At 37.0% G+C, this 21,867-nt stretch overlaps 1 protein-coding gene across 1 annotated transcript; it reads right to left on the bottom strand.

The window, feature by feature from the left end:
• Nucleotides 1–1,740: 1,740 nt before the first annotated feature.
• sntg1 (syntrophin, gamma 1) lies at nt 1,741–21,213 on the bottom strand. Its single transcript, XM_026313905.1, has 18 exons — nt 21,126–21,213; nt 20,392–20,441; nt 18,434–18,568; nt 17,243–17,299; nt 16,056–16,113; nt 15,915–15,958; nt 15,462–15,503; nt 15,043–15,145; nt 14,349–14,431; nt 13,929–14,059; nt 12,707–12,836; nt 8,296–8,334; nt 7,483–7,599; nt 6,534–6,605; nt 5,763–5,915; nt 5,496–5,588; nt 2,474–2,584; nt 1,741–2,350 (listed from the first exon to the last, which is right to left on the bottom strand). The coding sequence occupies exons 2-18, from the start codon at nt 20,416–20,418 to the stop codon at nt 2,168–2,170; spliced, it is 1,578 nt and encodes a 525-aa protein (XP_026169690.1). The 5' UTR covers nt 20,419–20,441; nt 21,126–21,213; the 3' UTR covers nt 1,741–2,167.
• Nucleotides 21,214–21,867: the final 654 nt, after the last annotated feature.

The following is a 21,867-nucleotide window of genomic DNA, read 5'->3' as shown; positions in this document are numbered from 1 at the left end:
ATAAAACAAATCTAGTCCAACTAAATCCTATTTAAGTTCCTTTAAATGTGCAACTATCATACCTGAAATAGTAAATTAGTTATTTTTCAAGTAACTGTACTGAGTACTGATTTTTTTTTTAATAGACTTAGTTTTAATTTAATTATGGCTCAAAATAACATAGTCAATTAAATATTAAAATTAGCTTAGCTTCGCATAAAACGCAGGAAGCTGTGTTGCACATAGCCAGATATCGGTTTTACAATTTGGTTTTGGTACAGATTAAACAAAAGAATAATAACATGCTAAACAGTGTGTTGAAAGGCATACATATTTGGTTACCTTTGACATATGTTTCCAGTGTTTATGCTAAGATAAGTTTATGGCCTATTTGCTGTAGCTTCATATTTAATGAACCAATCTAAGACATTGTCACTCTTCTCATCTAAGTCTCAGCAACAAATTCAATAAGCCTATTTACCAAAATTGTGAACTTAAGTGTATTTTAAGTTGCATGTTATTTCAGTGCTTATCATTTAAAGACACTGTGAGAAATAAAACCAATCACAAGTGAGCCATGTTATAAAAGGTCTCATTTATTTATTACACAGCATATTTGTTAATAAAACATCTGCAAAAAATAAAATAAACTTCACTCTCTACATCCTGTGTTATAAGGGTATATGCGATCGACATAATTTTAAAGCACTAAAGCATCACGCAGACTTTCTTTGCATAGACTGCACCACCATTAGTTTCCCTCAGACACTCATGTAAGCTTAACAAGCCCACACAGCACGAAGCACTTTACTCACCCCATTTAATTTGCCATCCTCTAGAGTTTACTTACCCATGGGCCTCTTGTGTTTGAAATCTACTTCATGAATGTAAGGTAAGAGCTTGACTAATTGTACTAATTGACCTGAACTCTTCTTGAATATGACAGTTTAGTTGTCACTCTGCTGCATTTACAACTGATTTAATACAGAGTGAAGTCTGAAGGGGTATCTCAAACCCTGGGAGACCATGATACATGATATCATATTTACAGATTGAAGTCAAAAGGGATAAATGTTCCAAAAATACTAAATAGATGATTTTATTCTTCTGAACTGTTGCAAAGAACAAATAATGATGAGATCACAAGTTTGGGAGGTTTTTTTACCTAGTCATCTCTGGTGTGCATCAAATTAACAAATGCAATAATCCCTTCAAGTAATCCCTCATCATAATTCAGAATTTTTTGAGTTCATTGGAATGTGTTTATTTACAAAATCAAATCTTGGAGAAAAAAAATGTTATAAACATCATGAAAAGTGTTTCTGCTCATGTTTGAAGTGGTTTTGCCAGATTATAGTTGTGTGGATGGTGAATCCGAATATTAAAGTGTCATTTCTCATCCATACGATAATAACATACAGTCTTACTATCCAATAATCCAGGTAGTGGTTATTATCTGACCTCAAACGTGGGTGTACAGCATATATAGAGAAAAAGAAATTAGGTTACTCTGCATATTTGTATAAACGCCAATCTAAACTCATTCAATTTTTGCCTCAGTGCTGCCAGAGAAACTATGCGATTAAATTGAATCAAAATTAAAATGTTTTGCAAGAGCAGATTGATGTTGCATTTTAGCTTTTTACTTGGACTCGTATCAGAGAAAATAAATTTGACTACTAATTGAATTATGAATGTATGTAACAGTGTTCACCTCAAGATGTAAAAAGTGGAAATATAGGATGTGTCATCATACTACATTATCATCTCCAGTGTAAAGAAATATCCTTGAAGAATTTGAAGTGATGTGCCATATGTGGAAAAAAGGCTAAAATGTGTTTTGCTTAGATGCCGAATCTCCAATAAAATCACATAGAAAAGCAAACTACCTTGGGAAAAAAAACCAACTCTGTTGTTCTTTGTGATGTGTTGATTATACGGATGTCTGAGGATCAAGAGAAGAACAAATTCACTTAAAAACGTTGAATCACACATTTCTGTGTCCACAGAGTCTTTCTGTGAAGTTATTCAAAGTAGAGATTTGTGTTTTTGTCCACAACTACTCCAGAAATCCCAGAAAAGTGTATTGATGCCAAAGAGGTCCTTTATTCCACCACTGTATATGGCTGTCCTCCATAATGTCCAAATCTCAACTTTTCAAAAACGGATCTGGAGAGTGCAGCACCTGTCAAGTGGCATATTTCAGCTTTGGTGTCTGTGAATTACATGAGATACTGGAGAGAGAAGGTATCCCAGTGCTAGCTGCAGTGCCTTGGCTCTCCACAAACATTGGGTCCAGACAAGCAACTTTGGCAGCAAAAAAAGCATGAATACAATGAAGCACGGCGAAGAGGTTTGAGAACTCCAGCTCCTGAAAGAAAACAATTTAAAAAAAAAACAATACTAAACTCATACATAAGTAATTTAAGTTCTATTGTTTTGTTGCCTTAAAATTCTTGTTGGATGGGACTAAACATCTCGTAAAGTTTATTACCTTTGCTTCAATGGATTTGGACTCTTGATTTTGGAACAGAAACTTGATCTTGCTTTTTCCATCATCAGAGGATCCTTTCAGTTGGGAGAACTTATATCTCCACAGTACTGCCTGAGATATAAAAATTACAAAGATATGAGTCTAACTTTTAACAACATAAATATAATTATATAGCTTTATTTACTGTGGTCTAATTTGTGAATTTCTTCCCGTCTCACTATTTCAAGAATAATTACTATTATAATCCACATGGATACAGTGAGAAATGGCGCACGTCAGCACATCCACCAGCTGTTCCAGTTGTTGAGATGTAAACTTGTTATTTTTACCACTGGGAAATTTAATAAACCACAGCAATTTCATCTGAAATAGCAACATTTCAGTGGTTCTATTAGTGTTGAACTGAATAAGCAAAAGCTGCATAGCAAGACAGTCGACAGTTTCCAGACTGATACCCTGGGTCGACAGTTGGTGACACTTTTCACATGAATATGGATCTGCTCAGTACATACTGCAACTCTGTGCTAAATGTTCCTGCCACTGTAATAATCGTATTAATTAGCACTGGTGGGATACATCTACTCAAGTACTACAACTTCAAAATACTTGTATTTCATTAGATTATTTCCATTTAATGTAACTGCATACCTCTACCGCACTACATTTTACAGTACCACATTTGACTGAGAGCTATTTAATACCCATCCCGTGTAGCCAAAGCAATCTACAGTATCTCAAATTTTTGTGATGAACTGAAAATTGAAAGTAGTTTGAGAAAATTCCATTTCATAAGCCAAATAAACCATTTTAACATCACTTGTATTAGATGAATAAATAAAACAGAAAGAGGGCTCATAAAACAGTTTTTTTAGAAATAGATTATTGTGATAAGGGATGGCACGTTGGTGGGTTGGTTAGCACTGTTGCTAAAAGGTTCTGGGTTGAAATCCTGTTTGTACCTGGGGCCTTTCTTGCAGGAATTTGAGTTTTACTTATAGTGGGATATTTTGTGGTATCGCAACTTTTACTTCAATAAAGTGTCTGAATTCTTCCTCCAGTACTGTTAATGAGGGCATAAAAAATAATGTTTAACATACTGGAGACAGAAAATGTCACTGTGATATTTTTGGCAAAAACACTTTAAATCAGGTCAGATATTCATGAGACATTAGAGTGTAACAGGAAGAGTCACCTCCTTTGCCATTACCTACTTTGCCTTAAAATGCCTGTGTGACTGTTGTTAACCTTAGCAGAGGTGATGAAAGCGCTGTCTCCTTCATGCCAATCACATGTCCTTATATATCATATCATGTTATATCATCCTGCACGGTTCAGTTTGATTCGTTTTCCTCATAAGTTCATGCTCTCATGAGAAATGCATGGTTTTATTTTTAAGTTACGATTATGGTATTTCATAATGTAGCTCTTTCTACTTTCCACTACTTTTTTGTCTGAAGTACCTCCTCAGCCCTAGAAGATGAGTTCAAGTACCCCTTCTTTTGAAATGATTTTAAACTTTATGCTGTTAATTATACAGTAGTGGATATTGTTATAATAATATTTTCATATTAGACACAGTAATGTGTCTAAATTTTGGCTCTTGACAAATCTAAATTTTAGGTTTAGTCTCTTTTTTTTTCGGCATGTTAAAATTTGCACATAAGCTACATGGAGAACAGAAGCTGGATGTTTCAACCAATACTTGTAGATGTTCGTTTTTCTCAAATTACTACACATGCACTCAACTGACTAAAGCTGGTTCTAAAGATCAGCCTTAGACCAACTACAAATCATATTTTTGGGTTTATGTTCCTCCTAAATAGAAATCTGTCAATAATATATCAATATATACATGTCATACACATACATCTGTGTTCACGTAATCATGGTTGCGTATCATTAGTTCACACAATGGAACAACGTAGATCTTTTGCCTATCTGGTGCTAGTGTCTATATGTTATTATGTGGATCAGGAAAAAAAGCTTCCCTAAAAAAAAGTTATAGCCCAGCTATTTTGATGCAAACAGTTGTCAAATTCACATTAACCCCATTATATTTGCCAGCTGTTTCTTTCTTGGGCTTCTTTTTCTGGCAGTTTAGCTGACCCTAAAGATGTCAGAGCTTTTCCACCTGAAAATGAACCCCCTAATCAGTTGATATATAAGAATGGTCTGCTTCACACACTTTAGGTATTTTATTTAATATATCATACAAAGTGCTTCATCAATCCATCTGGTCTCAGGACGCTGGAGACCATTCCTTCACTCACACTTACTCACAGTTTGCTAATTTACACCTTTAGACTTTAATACTGTATGTAATAAATCATTGTGCAATAGATGTCTTGGCTCTGTCAGCAAGTTCCAGTTGAGATTTATTTTAAAACGTAGTGCTTTAAACAGCTATTGCTAAAAAAAAGAAATGTGGAACATCTCACTAGGTCCTGAGCCAGCAGATTGCACCTCAACTTGTCAAAAAGAGTTTTATTTGTGCTGTTTTGATTGAAACTAACTCTAACATGCCTTTTGAAATAGCAGCTTTTAATTACAGAGTAATCCCACCCCATGTATTGTCTGATTGTAGTTTACATATGGACTATGTTTTGTGCATTTCTCTCTGTAAACAATACGCTGGCAACATTTTTATCATCCTTGGGGGACATTGTTGCTCCACACTGCAGGAACTAGGGCCAAAATCTTAGGAAACAATATGGCAGCGCTTGTGTCCTGTTCATCCACATAATGTGCACCAGTGGAGTAGTCTGCATGGCTCAGTCTTGGGGAAAGGCCAAAATGAACTGCAGGCAGGAGTGAGAGGTTTGAGCTGGGGGGAATCAGCCGTCAAAACAAATGTGCTCATACTCCCAAAATGCACACAGTGCAGAATAAGTTAGCAGCACTAAAAAAAGAAAAAGGGAAGCTGAGGCGTCATGATTAGTTTCATCACAATGTGTAAAATACTGTTGTCTGAAATGTCCCACTGAAAGGATCTGTTTTTCATAAAGGACTTATCCTGACCTACCTTTGAAGCTGCATCGAAGCACACAAAACCCATGCTGAAGTCAACTGTAAGTCCCATAAGGTGGCTCTCCATGATGCAGGCATATGTTTTACACTACAGGATAGGGGAACAAGATGTTACCCACAAGGACATAAAAGCTTATTTTGCTCCACTGAAAATGTCATATGAGCATTATCAATCTTTGTACTAAAATGACTGAGCTGGAACCACATGCTAGATTGAAATCATCACAATTCCCTGCACGTTGCCTAGTGTTAGGGTGCAGACCTGTATCCTCTCCACCTCCAAAAAAGTGGCCATCTGAAAAGCCTTTTCCCAGATCAGCAGCTCGCATTCCAACTCCACACTGAAAAACATGTCCTCCCCACTCTCTGTCTGGACGCTGAAGCAGTGCTTCCTCTTATCCAGAAGGTCACTATCCTAAGAAAAGACATTATGAGTGCCATGCTGATCAGGTGCAGATGGGACAGTGACGTGGAAATAAGACAAAACAACAACAATACAGTTTCCTCATACTAAAGGGAGGTTTACTTCACTGTGACAACAAAATAAAGACTGCACAGTGCAGCTGTAAGAGCACCTGAATTCTTACTCTCTATATCATCAACACTTATGAATTTATGAATGTAATGCATATATATGCAAGCTGAACAAGAGAACGTTTTACTATAATGTATCTTTTTATAGCTTTATGCGACCCACATGGCAAAGTGTAATAGTGTGGCAGTGCTTAGTTGAACTTATGTCTGATTTAAAATGTGAATCCCGATGAACTGAATTGCCGTAATGACTTCCTAGGTAATGAATTGCAGAGAAATTTCACAATAAAATGTAAAGTGACCTCCAAACTGTAGAGAATGAATTAAACAATCGGAAACTTGAATGTCTGTGGAGTTGAAGAAGACATTCGAATAAAGTTGTGAGTTATATAAGAGCATTTCTCAGATTCTCCTTCCTACTTTATATTCTCTCAATGTGTCAACTGTGAGACTTGCTTCCCTAAATGTTCAAAGAATGAAACAAAAATGGCTTCCTTACCTTTAAGATCTTGCACATTATCTCATATACAGTAAAGCTTTTCTCCGCTCTGGTCCAGTCCCATGTTGTCACCTGGAAAAATCACATACATTTTATTTAAGAATAGCTGTGTTAAAGAAAAACAAAACAGAAGAACTGTCCCTAAAAGTAAAACTGAGGTATGTCTTTGTACAGGTTACAAATGGCCATTTTCTAAACCTTGGACCTTGTTAGTTACTGCGGCAATGCCAGGAAAGTTTTTCATTTTGTAGTATAGAGTGATACTAATTCAAAACTGTCATAATTTTTGAAAATACAGGTCTTCAGTTTCACATCCAAACTCCTTTGACACTGAGTAGAGCTCTTTCTGCAAACCCTCAACATGAAGAGAATTTCACAGCATCCGTGCTTAGTTACAGATCCTACGCTATGATTGGATAGTCACTGTCAGGGAGCAGGGTTTAGCAAAGGATCAATTATTGATGAAAACAGTCATCTTGCCACTAGAGGGTAAATATTTGTCACACATTACTGGTGCTCAGTAGCAAAAAAGCATGTCTTAACGTGTGAACAAGCAGGCTCCTATGGGCTAGTCCTTCATCCACTCTAAAATTTGCATATTCAATTTCAGCACATTCAAGTTGAGCAGGCAATTTCAGTTATCTATCAATCTTCTCCCATCTTGAGTGCCATCGACAGCTTATCCCTCTTGTCATAATCACTTAAGTTGGTGGCAAAACATAAACAGATTTAATTATCATCATCAATCAGGACTAAGATCAATGCAGCACAAATGATTAAGAGTGATCGGCTTCCTTTTTTTCTGGCAGGAAAGCATTTTATCTACAAACAATACATTAACATCAAATGGAAAAAAATCAATCCCCTACGGAGCTGAGCAAGATCAATTAAAACACAGAAGTTCTAGGGTTTTAGAAGAAGAAAAAAAAAAGACTGAGTTAAAACTTACAGGAGGTGCTGAAAACTTGAAGAGTGAGGAACCCCTCAAAGCGAGGAACTTTGGTGAATACATTCGGTCCTGAACGGAGTCCTGCTCCTTCTCATCGACCCAGCCCATGTAGATAATCTATCAAAAAGAAAAAAAAAAACAGACCTTGATACCAGGGATCAAAAGCAAATGTAGGGTAGGGACACATAGAAATACTTACGGTATCTAAGTTTAGTTTCCTGCATAATTTAATAAAAATGATATAGAAATTCTCTCTCAACATATAAATGACTATCCCAGCAGAGAGATGAAGAGAAAGAAAGTACAGCATCTGCGTGTAGCATCACTACACATTAACATTTGGTTGACTGCAATTCAGGTAAAACATTTGCTTTTTTTGTTCAGAGGTCTTTGATGGATTTGCAAAGCAAGCGAGTGGAAGGCTTCAGGACAAGCAGTCTTGTCTCACGCTGTTAAATTTCTTAAATGAATTGTCAAGTGAATTCACACTGAGGCAGAAACCAGAATAAATAAATAACAAGGACAAGGCCATGTTTAGACTGAGAGATGACACTGTGAGTTAACTGACTGAAGGCACTTAACTTGTTTTCTGATCATCTCTCTGTGGATGGACTTAAATGATGCAAACACTCTCCTCATGTTGCAATAGTGGGTAAGATGGAACAGTGTCCTTTCTTTGACTGACTGACCTGTTTAGATTTATTTCACATTTTTAAGAGAATAAAATACACAAATCAGAGTGGGCCAAAACAATAACAACAAAAAGACTAAACAAGTTCAAGATCCAGCTGCAGCGTTAACAAAATGACTTACCTGCTGGTTAACTGGAAAATTGCGATTAATCTTCTTCACCTGTTAAATTTAACAAGAACATCAATAATTCATTAAAATATCTCCCGTTACTAATCAGGCGCCAATTACAGAATTTAACATATTTTCAGGACCCTGTGCTGGTGACAGTGTGTCTAAGAACGAATAAACACACTATCCACAGTAACATGTTAAACATGGAACTCAAGGAATACTGTTAGCGTTTCTTTATTTATTCAATGCATGCAAATTACAAAATGAGATAGATAGAGTCATTTCCACAAGGACCCGAGGCTCTTTCTAAAAATCCATTTAAAAAAATCCATTCTCTCTGTGGTAATAAAAGCAGGGAAACTACTGAGAGAGCAGTCAGGCTTTAAATTAAAACATTCTGCTCAGATCACAGGTATCACTCGCTCCTAATCCACACTATACTATCAATATAACTCTTTCTTAGGAGCTGAACACCAAATTAAGCCGTCCAGACCAGCTCCCATCTTCCTACAGAGGCAAGAACAAGTCACAGCTCCTTATTGTGAAATGTTACTGAAGTTTGTGCCAAGGGAGAAAACAAGACGTTTTTTCAGTGGAGGAACTGAAAAGGAAACAGCCAGATAACTGTCAAGATGTGAGCGAGCTGGGGATATATGGAAGCCAGCGACAGTGGGTTTGTTCAGACTCAGCTGTGGGTTGCTGTGACCGGTCACAGTGAATGTCTGAAGGTCTAAACCACCTCTGACACAAATTAGGAAACACTGTAGGGTCCAGTTCTTTAAGTCATATAACAAATCATGCTTCTTCCACAGTGTTCAAAAATACACTGTGGAGAACTCTGATCACAGTTCATCTTACACCTATTCAATTGTTGTATTTAAGTATAATTTTAGGGGCTGGTACTGTTTGCATTGGGGGACATCCTATTTCACAGCATTTCAGAGGAAAACCCTCTTTATATGACAATTCTAATTATTGTAAAGTAAATGCATCTTTCTGTTTATATTATTATATTAATGTTAGTACTATTGTAGACCTATTGTTTAACTTCTATTGCCACTGTCACATTATGTCTGCTACTCTCAGTGTGATGCCCACCTTAATAGTGTTTCATACATTTTTTAAAAGTCACTGTGCGCCCCTGTGAATCTGGGGTTAAGACATTAGCCATGAACCACAACAACTCTGCTTTGAGTCCTGCTGGGGACCTTTGTTGCACCTCTGAACTGGTGCTGTCTATTAAAGGAATGAGATGCTCCCATGCTCCCCAAGTATATTTATATAGGCTGCATTTCTTTGCTTGTAATGTACATTTCTGTAAAGTTCCTATAAAAATATATTATATGTCATATATTATGACACCTTTCTGTTATATTTTGCATTGTCAGTCAGGTGTTGCATAGTTATTTTATACTTTGCACTGAATATTGTATGTATGTTTGTATTGGTTTCTATTGTGCTATGTATACAGAGCTGCTTTGGAACAAATATTACTCTGTGTAAACAGCTCTTTTACTAGTTAAGCTGCAGATTTATGTTTTACATTCATAACATACCAATGTTATGAAATATAAATATTACAAAAAGCCAAGAAAACAGTTTTTTTCTTAGCTTGATGCCACAAAAATCATCCACAGTGGTTTAGAAAAGGAGAATGGAGACATTTCTCTAGGGAAGCATGGTGAGTGCTGAGTAGTTAGCACTGTTGCCTCACAGCAAGAAGGTCCTGGGTTCACAACCCGACCTTTCTGTGTGGAGTTTGCAATGACAATGTAAGAGACTACAGAGTTTTGGTCAATTCTGGCACATGTACTGAACCTCAGTGTTTCTAAATGTGCCCTGTGACTATTAAAAAAGCCAATAAATAAATAGTACATATTTGGTAATAATAAATATAATGATAATCTCAAAATAATTTCAGTACAAACATGGACATAGACATGGAACAAAGTTAGCTGAAAGATAAAGACACTGAACAGTAGAGCTGCTAAATGTCAAAGACATATAACTGAATCAACACCTTTGTGCCCGAGACTCAGCAGACACTGTCCAGCCTGAGATTTGTTGGATAAACACTGGAAACTTAAAGCAGAGCTGCAATTCAGAAACCATGCCAAGGCACAAAACACACAACCTGGTGTGGGGAGCATCACGCCTAAACACTAAAGTAATGAGTCATTAGATATGACTCATGTTTTAACCTAATTTCTACATCTGATTTGATTCAAAATTACATTTGACGAAAGCCAAAGAAACCCTTCAGCTGCTCCTCTGCTGTGTAACTGGCTGGTGAGAGTCGTTAGGACCAACAGAGCAAACACTTCCCTTCATAATGTTCCCATATTCCCTTAAATGATGCCTTCAAATGCACCGCTAAACAAATTCAAGAGTGTTTTCATGAACACTGGATGGCCTCTCTAGTCACCAGACCTGAACATCATGAACCTTTATGGGAGTTTGTGGAGCACAGAGAGCAGAGTGGAGTCCCTTCATCATCATCGCTCAGAGAACCTGAGGCATTTTTTCATGATGAACAGAGCAATATATGACTAGAAACTGCTCAGTTCTACTGTCTGACAGAAAACCAAGCACAGAAGCTTTTCTGCAAGCAACAGATTACCTACCAAGTAGGTTATTTTTTTTAAAGATATTTTTGCTATTTATATTCACTGCTTATACATTTTATTTGCGAGGGTTCCAGTTTCAATAAGTGGGACCCACTCATTAGCATTTTTAAAAAAGGTCCATCTAAGAAACTTATTTTGGCTATTAAAAACTGGAGAAACTTTGAAGATACAACTTTCCCAAGTATGTTCTCTGGTTTTATAGGGACCCATTAGCAGTATAATCAATGAATCAATTTGCAGCAGTGAAATAAAAACACAAAACAAATAAGCATATCAATACTAAATTAGCCATCCATCCATTATCTATACCTGTTTATTCCTATTTAGGGTCACAGGGAATTAGGGGTGAATATTAGTGATTAAACATTAAGTTAGAAGTTAAATTATGAGAGAAATAAAACAGTTTAAATGAACATGTATGTTCATTACATACATTCACTGTATATTTGAATACTTGTACATAATAATGATTACGAGGATCAGGTAAGTTCAGCCAATCAGATGTTGGAGAATACCATCTCAGATAAGGGTGGAGTGGGAGTAAACAAAGTGAATTGGTATCATCCAATGACCCTCAAAGAACATGAGCTCAGGGTGTGGATCGCTGCAGGACAAGCAGTATAGATGATGGATTGATGGATAGTCAATATTCACCCATGCAATTCAAATAAAGCACCACAATATCCCATCAATATAAGACAATATATGTTTGATGTACATAACAGGTACATAATATCACCAGACACTATTTTTGTACTGTATATATATATTATCATCCTTGGTTTACTTTCAACAAGTTTGTAATATAAAGTTTTATTAATGTTTTATTTTTTCATTTGTTTTTTTCAGCAGAAGTCTGTGCATCCTAAATTCAACCAGGTTACTAGTACACTCATTCACACACCTCAGTAAATGCCAAGGCCAGCACGAGAAATGCTCTCTCAATTGTTGAAGCCATTCAGGCAGTGAGTCATCAGTGTTTAGTACATCCCTCACTTCGTCCACTCCAATTAACCAGGGCTGCATTATTTCCCAGAGACTCACACACAGCCATCACTCTAACACACACCATACACACATACAGCCCCATCTATGAGCACATTATAATTACAAATTCCTGTTTTTCACTGCTGCTTGCTCCATGTCACATCCAAGTCTCATGGAGTGACACTGTGCTAGCTGTTTTTAAAAAAAATCTTCCTAGAGATTTAAATTACAGTTTACAGCTTGGGAATGGGTGAAAACACACTGAAATATTCTGACAAATATGTCAAAATGAGACCCTTTTTGTATGAGCCACCACACATGATGGAGCTTGTTAGCAGTATTTGTATTTGATTCCCCTGCTGAGCATCATCACGCATCTGGAAACACAAAAACACACTTCATTTTTTCTCCATCAGCTATGGTAGAGCTGGAAAACTGTGCCCACAATAAAGAAAGAACACAGCATTGTTGTTTTTTGGTCCTTGCTGCCTCTTGTGCCATCATTATATAAAACATTATGATGAATTATCGATAATACAGATGCACTGGTTCAGCTGGAAGGAGTAGGTGTGGTACACTATTACAGCTGTTATTGTGACCTCGGTCTCTTTGAAATAAGTGTGTACTTTATTCATAGTGTGAAAATACATCACTATATGTCTACTTAATGTCATGACATTTGCAAAGAGACTGTTACACAAGCCACAAATTGAAAGTCTGTTGCACTAACACCCAATATCTTATTGCTTTAAAAACGGGGATGCAAGAGGCGGTAGAGGCAACAACTATTATTGTTTCATACTCACATTGTGCTTGGTAAGACTGGAAATGTTGCTGGCTATTGCCTGAAGCCAGTCCAAGCAGTCTTCAGCTGTGGGAAACTGTATAACTCCACTGCAAACTCCATCCACAGCTATAACCTGGAAAGCATTTTTCCTGAAGCAATCAAACAAAAAAATACAAATTACAAGCCAATCATCACTTTTTGTGTGATCTCCAACTTTACTAGAAGATTATTTTTATTTTCAGATGGTCAAACTGTACTATACATCATAAGAGATCATAAGATATTGTTATGTAGGTAGAGCAACAATACTGTTAGCCTGGGTGGGCTCACTAATTAAATACTGTATTTTTTATAGACTGTATACTATACAAACAGAAATGATTTTGAGGGAGAGTTATGATATTCCAGGACACTGAAATCCACCTAGAATCACAAGTTGCAGTTTTTAACATTTTCATGTCCACAACACAAGCACCTCTTCTTACACAAACACCTGGATTTTTGAGCCTTAGAGCTGTTGGTATGTGAATTTCTGAACTTTAGAGCCATTCTAGCTGTTCCTCATAATGCTGAGCCAAAATACCTGTTTCCTGGCTCTGTCTGCACTTGACATACAGACATGGGAGCTGTATCGATTTTCACTGTACCAGAAACTCTGAGCAAGAAACAAATTTGTTCTATGAACAATATCATGACAAAGCAGATGAAGCATTAAGTCTGTCATCTCTGGCCTCTCCCTGTAAGGATAAATTCCACATTAATCTCAATTATGTTGTAAAGTAAACAGAAGAAAAATCTTGTAATAGGGCTAATCTAAAAACTTATAGCACCATTTAATGGGCTAGAAGATGCCCAGTCACAAGAATGGTTCATTAAGTGCCAATGCACAAGGTTACTGTTTCTATCATCCACAGTGTAGCAAACTGGAAATGTATTTATTAACAGCCTAATGGCTTATTAAGCCAAGTAGGCACTATTCAGTAGGTCTGTCCTATAGCATAGCGGATGCACAGAAGTAGTGCTGGTAACATTTACTGCAGGATTGCTTTGTTCTTTAAAGGGGTATACTAAATAGCTGAAAGCCTATTTTCACAGTGGGAGCATGGGCGTCTCAGCCATTTGAACACCCGCAGGCATTTAAAAGGTAAGAGAGCTTGGCAATACCATCCTGTGGAGTCTAATGAAGAGACACCAGCTCTGCAAGAGGTAACAGACACCGTAGATGAAACCCAGCTACTCACCTGCAGACATCAGAGCCCGGGATGTACTGTGACAGGCGTGAGTGGAGCAGTGGAATAAGTCGCAGGTCCACCCATCTCTTCTCCCAGCGAAGCCCTGGGGATGTGGGCCAGGATGAGCAGGATAGCGTGTCCTGCAAAAGTGTGAAACAAAATTTAGAAGAGGTTGTCATTTCCTACCTTGGACATTTCAAACAGATGACATGTTAAAAGCCTGCTACTGCCATTGTTGGATGTGCACAGGCAGGCTGAGTGAGCTCAAGCTTCAGGCTAAAGCCAATTCACCCTCCTCAAAAGATAAAGATAATGAATGCTGGTTATCAGCAGGCAGTGACAGTTGCATACAACTTTCTCTTCTACATGGTTTCAGAAGGACAGTTACAGACTCTTTCAGTCAAATAAGAGGCTAATGATAAAATGTACCGTGTTGTTAGGATGGTAGTTCAAGTGCAGGCCACTATCACACAGAGGAGAGGAAGTCCCACTACTCTGGTCACTGGGAATGCCTGAAAGTGCAGGAGAGACACACAAAAAGCCAATAAATCAACCAAACTAAAACAACAGCTCCATATATTTCCAACTGCAGTAAATTAGAGCCATCAACAGAAGTGCGTTACTTTGTTTTCCTTGTGGGCTCCTGATCTGTGCCAGTTTGCACTGGGCTCACTGGTTTGATGGGCAGTCAATCTGGCCTTTACTGTAAATGCTTATGAAAGAATTTTAGAAAAGTTTTCATGTCTGATGATGAACTGAAGCTTTTCCATTCAAGGGCATTCAGCCGCATCACAAAAAGCTATGTCAATTTTTTCAGTTTAGTCTTTCACATCTTTTGTAAACCTTCAGCTGTTTCCTTTAACCTTTTTCACTCTTTTCAGCAAAGTAGGCCTACCCTCTTTATTTAGTACCAATTTAAGAATGGGTAGCAACTGAATTAATAATTCTTTCTTTCTTTCTTTCTTTCTTTCTCAAAGTGGCTCTTAAAGCTCGGGTTTATTGTCACCAAGGCAACCAGTCCTAGACAGAAAATAATACCAGCTATAAATACTCTTGGTTAATTATTTTCCACAGCAATAATGATGATAATATGTTTTAATTAGAGTGTGTAGGCCTTTCTTACATGTGCAGTCCTCACACAGGGGCAATTTCAGAAAGGCTGGGGTCTTCTTTAAGAAAGACACAGTAAGAGTCACTTCTTCACCAGCATTTCTCAAAACCTGGACCTGAAAGGTAAAAAAAAAATGTGAATATTAGTTTTGCAGGAGCTGTACACAGTGAGATTTTCTGTTGATTGCTTGCTGTGATCAAACATGGTGTGCAAGTATCTATCTTAGAATGGAAATTGAAGATAAGGGATTAACACAAACTGGATGTTTTTTACGCCATAAACATTTTCTTGCAGTTGCATTTAAAAAGAACAAAACAGAAAAAAATTGGGTTTACATGACAAAAAGATACATATCATAAAGTGAGAAAAGATAAGCTGTTAAAAGAGCTGTTGTGGTGTAAGAAAGTATGAGATATGAGTTGACAGCTTACCACCTCCTCGTGGCGATAGCTTCTAACATTTATTCCATTTATCTAGAATAAACAACAACAGGGTTGCCCTAAATAATTGTGCTGGCATCATATCATTGGAGCTTTATTTTTAAAATGATTAATGAAGCAAGCATAATAACTGTTATGGCATCTGCACTGAAAACTGTAAACAAGAGAGTCACATCCACAGTTGCCATGAATACTGAATGTCTTCGGCTGGCGTGTAAATATTTCTTCTGCATCACATGAGCTGACTGAAATGAGATGTAGAAGTATTTTTTGCTGAAATATGTGACAAAAATGAAAAATTTGACATTTACCTCTGGGGATTGATAATTATTACACAGATTTGTGAGCATGTAGCACATTAATAATAAAATATATAGTATGTGTTGTTTTGTTTGGATGGGAAATGTACTGTAAGTAGTGTTAATGTGAATTTTGGCATTTTACCTGAAGGATGCCGTCTCCGATAAAAAGCAGTCCAGAAAGTTCAGCTGGGAATAGAAAATCACTTTAGTGAAAACAAACCAGAAGATTAAATGGCAGGATTTGTAACAAAAAAAAAAAAAAAGTCAAAAGAGAACAATATACCTTTTTGTTCTTTTGATATTTTTGATATGACAACAGGAATTTTATGCTCTGCTCCACCCTATAGAGACATATTAAATCAAATTCAATTACACAAAATTTCACAAAGGCAGAATGAGAGAAAGGCCATTTAGTTTTCTTTTGCAGTTTTACCAGAAAATTACCAACAACAATTATAATAATAACAAACTTTATAAAACCAGAGTGCTTTAAATGAAGCCAAATAAAATAGTTCAGCACAATAAAAACTGAATGGACTCTGGCCACTAAAGACAAAGAGAACAAATACCCAAACACAAATAATATAAAACAGAGATAAAAAAGTGCAAAATGAATAAAACAATGATGTAAAACATACTGATGAAAAGTAAAACAATGACACTGATTCAGACGTGACATATGAATTTCTCAAGATCAATGGAAGACAGCAAGGACCTTTAAAATGTTTTTTAAAAGCATGATTGGAAAAATAAAGGAGAGATTACTGTCCACAAATACACCCAGTTTCTTGCTGTTGGTTTTATATTGGTATACAGGGAATCAAGACAGTTCTCTAGAGAAAATTTAGACAATTATTTCTGATTTTCATTTCGCTGTGTGACACTTTGGAACAACCATGTTGTGCTTTCCTTAGTGATTTGGTAGCTTTGTAGAGGTAGGTTTGCTTTTTTACTGTTTTATAATGGGACATACTGTAGATCACAGTGTCATCCACATAATAATGATTGTGGCGTTTACACCTAAAATATATCCTAGTGGAAGAATGCAAATAGAGAACAACAAGAGGTCAAGGATGGAGCCTAGGGGAATACCACAGGTCAGAGGGGCCACTGAAGTAAAAATGGTCAAGAATGAATTGACTTGATAGTTATTTACAGTGGTTTAGTGGGACTGACTGCAGACAGAATATCTGAAAGACTTGATGAGGATGTTATTTAGCAATTATCTCCTTTAAATTGTATAAAGTAACAACGTATCCTTGTTAAGCAAGGCAGGGGGATCATTATATGGAGAGATGTTACCAATAACATGACAGATCTGGAGTCTAATATCATTAAATTGTTGCTGAAAAAGCTGCTCACAAATGACTATGGAGGCTTCAATATGTGGGCTGACTACTAGGTTCACTTGCTCAGACATAATTTAAAAAGGTAGGGAGGAGCAGCCTAATCAGTTGGGATCTAAATTACCTTGATGCTCAGGCCAAAGCCTCCGATCGTCTGCCTCCTGATCGTTACAGTCCGCTCCTGGAAGAGATTCAAGCAAATGGGTTCTGCATGGTACAGCACATTTAAAGTCTGTTTTTCCAATAACTAACACACAGGAAGCACTGATAACACTGTTCTTGAAATATGCTTATCACTTTCTTGTTATAAGAAGATCAATACCACTCTCATAACTCTACTGTAAATCCAAAACTACAACCAGCGAGCGATCAGCTTAGCTTAGCTGGCAACACATGCAAACAGCACGCAGGTGACATACTGTTGATGTTTGGCAGGCAACAAACTCACAATTTGAAACAGAGCATATTCATTTCAGAGCCACAGGTTTCAACAACCACTCAGTGTCAAAAAAAGGGTCAAATCATTAGCACCCCAGAGAAAAATCAATAATTCCATATTGTGTCTTAACAGCCATAGAACCAACTTAGATTTCCAGATTAATTACCATTTTGTACTGAACTGTCAGAAATCACTTATTCTGTTTTGCACACCCAGTCTTAATTTTATATTTCCCTTTTTTTTATTCTATGTCTGAGGTGTTTGTGATTTGACAAACTTAAAAGACTCTAGTTATTGACAGATGTTATTGTTTCATACTGTAAATATGATGCAATTTCTATTTTCCCCCATTCAATAGAGCTCACAATGTCAAATGTAAAAGTTACATTTAAATGTTTAAAATAAACGGCTCACCAAAGCTGACAATCTGCACTTCCTGACACACATTAGCATATCCATGTTGTCTTCCTTTCCTTTAATTAGAAATCATGTTTCAGAGGACACAGGAGCATCCTCCATTTGTCTTTTTGCAGATTTTTATTCAATAAAATTTTATTGATTGTATAATGCTATTTCGAGAAAGATCATGAACTCAGGGTCTCAGCTGTCATTTTTTATTGTATATAGGAAACTAAATTTAAACACATAGAAAAAACTGTCAGACATGATGAGTGTGGCTTCAAGATTCACTATTTAATAGCTACGTTTGATTTATGAAGAACAGATGAACTGATTTAGACTAGCCATTAATGTAGATATTCAGAATGTTCTTTCTATCTTTATCCTGTAACCTTCATGTTATTGATTACATTGTTTGAGCATGTGATGTGTGGCACGTCAGCACTGAGTAATTAATGGATGGACTGGGTTACTTACACTTGAATAAAAAGGCTCTCCTGATACACAGATGACATCTTGTTCTTGAATGGTCAGAATATCTTTGGCCAAGTGTAGTCGAATATTAAATGGCTCCTCATTACCTTCTTGCATCAAATAAATCCCAGTCTTTGTCTGCGAACAGTCAGAGAGATAAAATCATTCATCATCACGCCGTGACTAAATTAACTGGCCATAAAATGAAATGTCATTGAGAATACTTGTTGCAGGATGAACATAGAAATTAGGATACAGGCTTTTGTTGGTGTCTGTTGTTTTCTGTTTTTTTCCCCACTATTTTCTGTGTTAGTGCTAATGTTAGAACAAATATTCAGTGCTTTGAGTAATAAACACATCAGCACAAAAGATACATAAGAAAACAGTTGATTTATGATTTAATGAGCAGTAATAATGAGCAGCTCTCTAAGAAACAGCTTTTTATAAGCCCTGATAATATTTTGTACGCTTGGTATACTGTGTGTATAGCTTAACAATGAAAGAAAAAAAAAATCAAACTAAATCATCTCATTTATTTTAAGTTTGGGGCTGATGGTGATCATGACAAATTAAGAAGCTGTGAAGTTAAGTGGCTGGAATCGGGCTCACGCACTACATTTGAATTTATCTGCTTTATATGAGCAAGTGTGTTTCCAATGATCCATTTAAAACATGCTAATCCGCATAAATTTGCATTCTGCATATCCTTCCTCCTCCCTGCTTGCTAATTGCAATGCCTGCGCTGTCCTTGACTTTAAAAGGTCTAAATAAAAGAAGCACCTTCACCTGACAAGACTGCTAATAGAAAAAAGCCACCAGTGTCAGCATCCTTGTCACTCGCCGCACACCACTCATCAGTTCAGAAGACAGTCGGCTACAGGGCTGCTACTCTTGTTAGAGTTTCTCAAATACAGGTCAAAGTTGAATCAAAGTCAGTTTATAGAACATAGAATATTTCAGCTGTAATGAGGAAAGTGAAGAAATTAGCCTCTGCCTTCAGCTGCAGCATGATTTGATGGGGGCATTGATTCACATTATTTGTACAGCAAGTAATGTGTGTGAGAGAGTCATTAGCCGACCAAAATGAGGGCAGTAGTTCTCTAATTGTACAAAGCCACACCAGACAGCATCTCACGTGCTTGAGCTTTGTTTGACCTGTTGTAATGCTTGTATTGTACATGATTAGCCTTATTGCTTATGTTACTTTGCCCTCCAAATACCCCTCCATTAATATCTAAATATGATAGTGACAGTGCCGACAGCAGGAGATAAACAACTAGGATAATTCTTTATAACCCAGTGGTTATAAATAGTGAGGGGAATAGTGAAACTAAGCACCCCAGGCTCCAAATGGGGGAGGGACCTCAAAATGAATATTTTTTTTTTAACTCTACAATTTGGAAAAGTCTCATTATTAGTATTATAAGTGAACTACTTATATTGGCTATATACATTCAGCAGACAACAGCCTCTCCTGTAACGAGTAATAACTTATTAAATATGATTAGTTTAGCACCATGTTTAACAACTGATACTATTATTTTCATTCACTGGACTGATAAGTTTTAGTTATAAGACAATTAATGTTTTTCAAGAGGAATGTGACTGTGGCTGCGTATGAATGGGGCCCAGATTTTATAGCTTCACCACAACTTTTATGTAAAACATTAGACATCCCTCCCTTTGAAAAGGGCACATAGTTCAGTCCACTCCTGTAGTGGGATGGACTGTGTTTATTTGTTGATTCAGTTACTTGTACAGATGTAACAGTGGGTGTATTAAAGTGGGAAGTTGCATACAGTATGCGAGGGGTTCTTTTTTATGTGCTAAGCCACTCTTCTATTTACGTGCCTACAGATATACTGAGCTGCTTAATGTCATTTCAGGTGCTTGAAAATGTCAAGGCTGTTAATCACAGTCAATTCCCTGTCAAAATATTACACTGATTAAATCCTACCAACCTCTTCATTTGAAGTCTTGAAATCCATGTGCTACTACGCAGTTAGGGATACTGCAATGAAGAAAATCAAGACTGAGTTAGATTTTGGAGACATATATTTAATGACCGAGCTGCTGCAGCACAACCACACAGCAGAGAAAAACCAGCATTATTAGCAGGATGACTGTTTTGCTGTAGTCCTGCTTTTCTCATATAAAACTTAAAAAATGAAGTAAAATTGATTTTTCATTCAAATGTGTCTGTTTTAAATTTAACTGTGTAGCAAAAGGAGAAAAAAAGACTCCATGGAGAGAAAACCAAAGATCATTAACTGTTAATGATTGACTCATTAGCAAAGGTGAGAAACTAATAAATTTCAACACTGAATCCCAAGCTCTCAGAAATGAACTATGTTACCATATCTAATGTCTCGTCAGACAGCAGGAACCACCAAGCCACAGTAGTAAAAAAAACTACTACAATAAAAGTACCATAACCTGAGAGGTGTTGTGGTTTTAAAAGGTCTGAGAGTACCAATAAAAACCACATACTTTTTAAATCATCTGACTTGTTCTAAACAGACAGATAAACAAGTAGTCTCAAGGAATGTTGTGTGAGAGCCTCATTTACATAAAGCAGCTCCACTCAGTTTTAATCAGACATGACTGCTACTTGACTTGACAAAACGAGTACAAAACAAAAATGGCTCACACTTGAATTATAGAACCTGTGCTGCAGAGGGAGTTGGAGATTTACCTCAATAGAAAGGCCCCCAGCTCTTTATATGATGAGATCTAGCCATCGAGCAGTGAGTTGATCCCTGATCTGAGCCGTAGCAGAGGGCCTCCCCGAATCATGGCTGTCAGACTTTGGTGGTGGGAGTGAGAGCACTGCTGTCACCTCTCCTGGCTGGCTGTAGGAGTTGCAGGATTATTCCCCACTGCTGAAGAGCAGAATGAGGCTGTCGTGTAGCAAGGTTTCACTCCTGGCTGTCCCTGATCGGTGTCCGTGCCGCAGTAATAGGAGGAGGATGTGGCTAAGGTATCATTCTGATACTAAACCCAGTTGCAGGTGCGGTGCTGCAGTGATACAATAAGAGCTGAAACAAACAAAAAAACAACCGTTACGTTTTAAAAGAATGCTCCAAGACAGAGCTGAATATTGCTGATTAAATGCTTCTCAGGAGGAAGATGTAATCTAAATTTGCAAGCAAACGCAGACAAGTGGGACATCATATATGTGGGTTGTTGAATCAGAAGCAATTCACAGCTTTGTTCCCCAAATAAGCACCCAGTACAAAAAACACAAGACTCAAAAGTAAAATGAAAACTGTGAATCCTATGACTCAGTCTATTATGGATCCTCTCAAATACAGTACCTCACTTCTAAAAACCTGTGGATTCATGTGCACGAATGCCAAAACGCAATTAAGTCATATTTTTCCATTTTCTTGGATTTGTGTATGCTGAGCACAAATGAGACTTTTAAAGTGTTTATT

The sequence above is a fragment of the Mastacembelus armatus genome, chromosome 17 (genome assembly GCF_900324485.2).
Source record: "Mastacembelus armatus chromosome 17, fMasArm1.2, whole genome shotgun sequence".
In the NCBI taxonomy this organism is placed as follows: Eukaryota; Metazoa; Chordata; class Actinopteri; order Synbranchiformes; family Mastacembelidae; genus Mastacembelus; species Mastacembelus armatus.
Note: the sequence above shows the minus strand (reverse complement) of the source record. Positions and strands in the feature narration are given on the sequence as shown.

What these genes read in the sequence shown, in the direction of transcription:
- sntg1 (XM_026313905.1), bottom strand. Translation starts at nt 20,418, where the DNA reads ATGGATTTCAAGACTTCAAATGAAGAG. An exon ending in GAGAGCCTTTTTATTCAAGT is followed by an intron (nt 17,300 to 18,433) that starts GTAAGTAACCCA and finishes AATCTCTTCCAG; the next exon opens with GAGCGGACTGTAACGATCAG. An exon ending in TCGGAGACGGCATCCTTCAG is followed by an intron (nt 15,504 to 15,914) that starts GTAAAATGCCAA and finishes TGTTTATTCTAG; the next exon opens with ATAAATGGAATAAATGTTAG.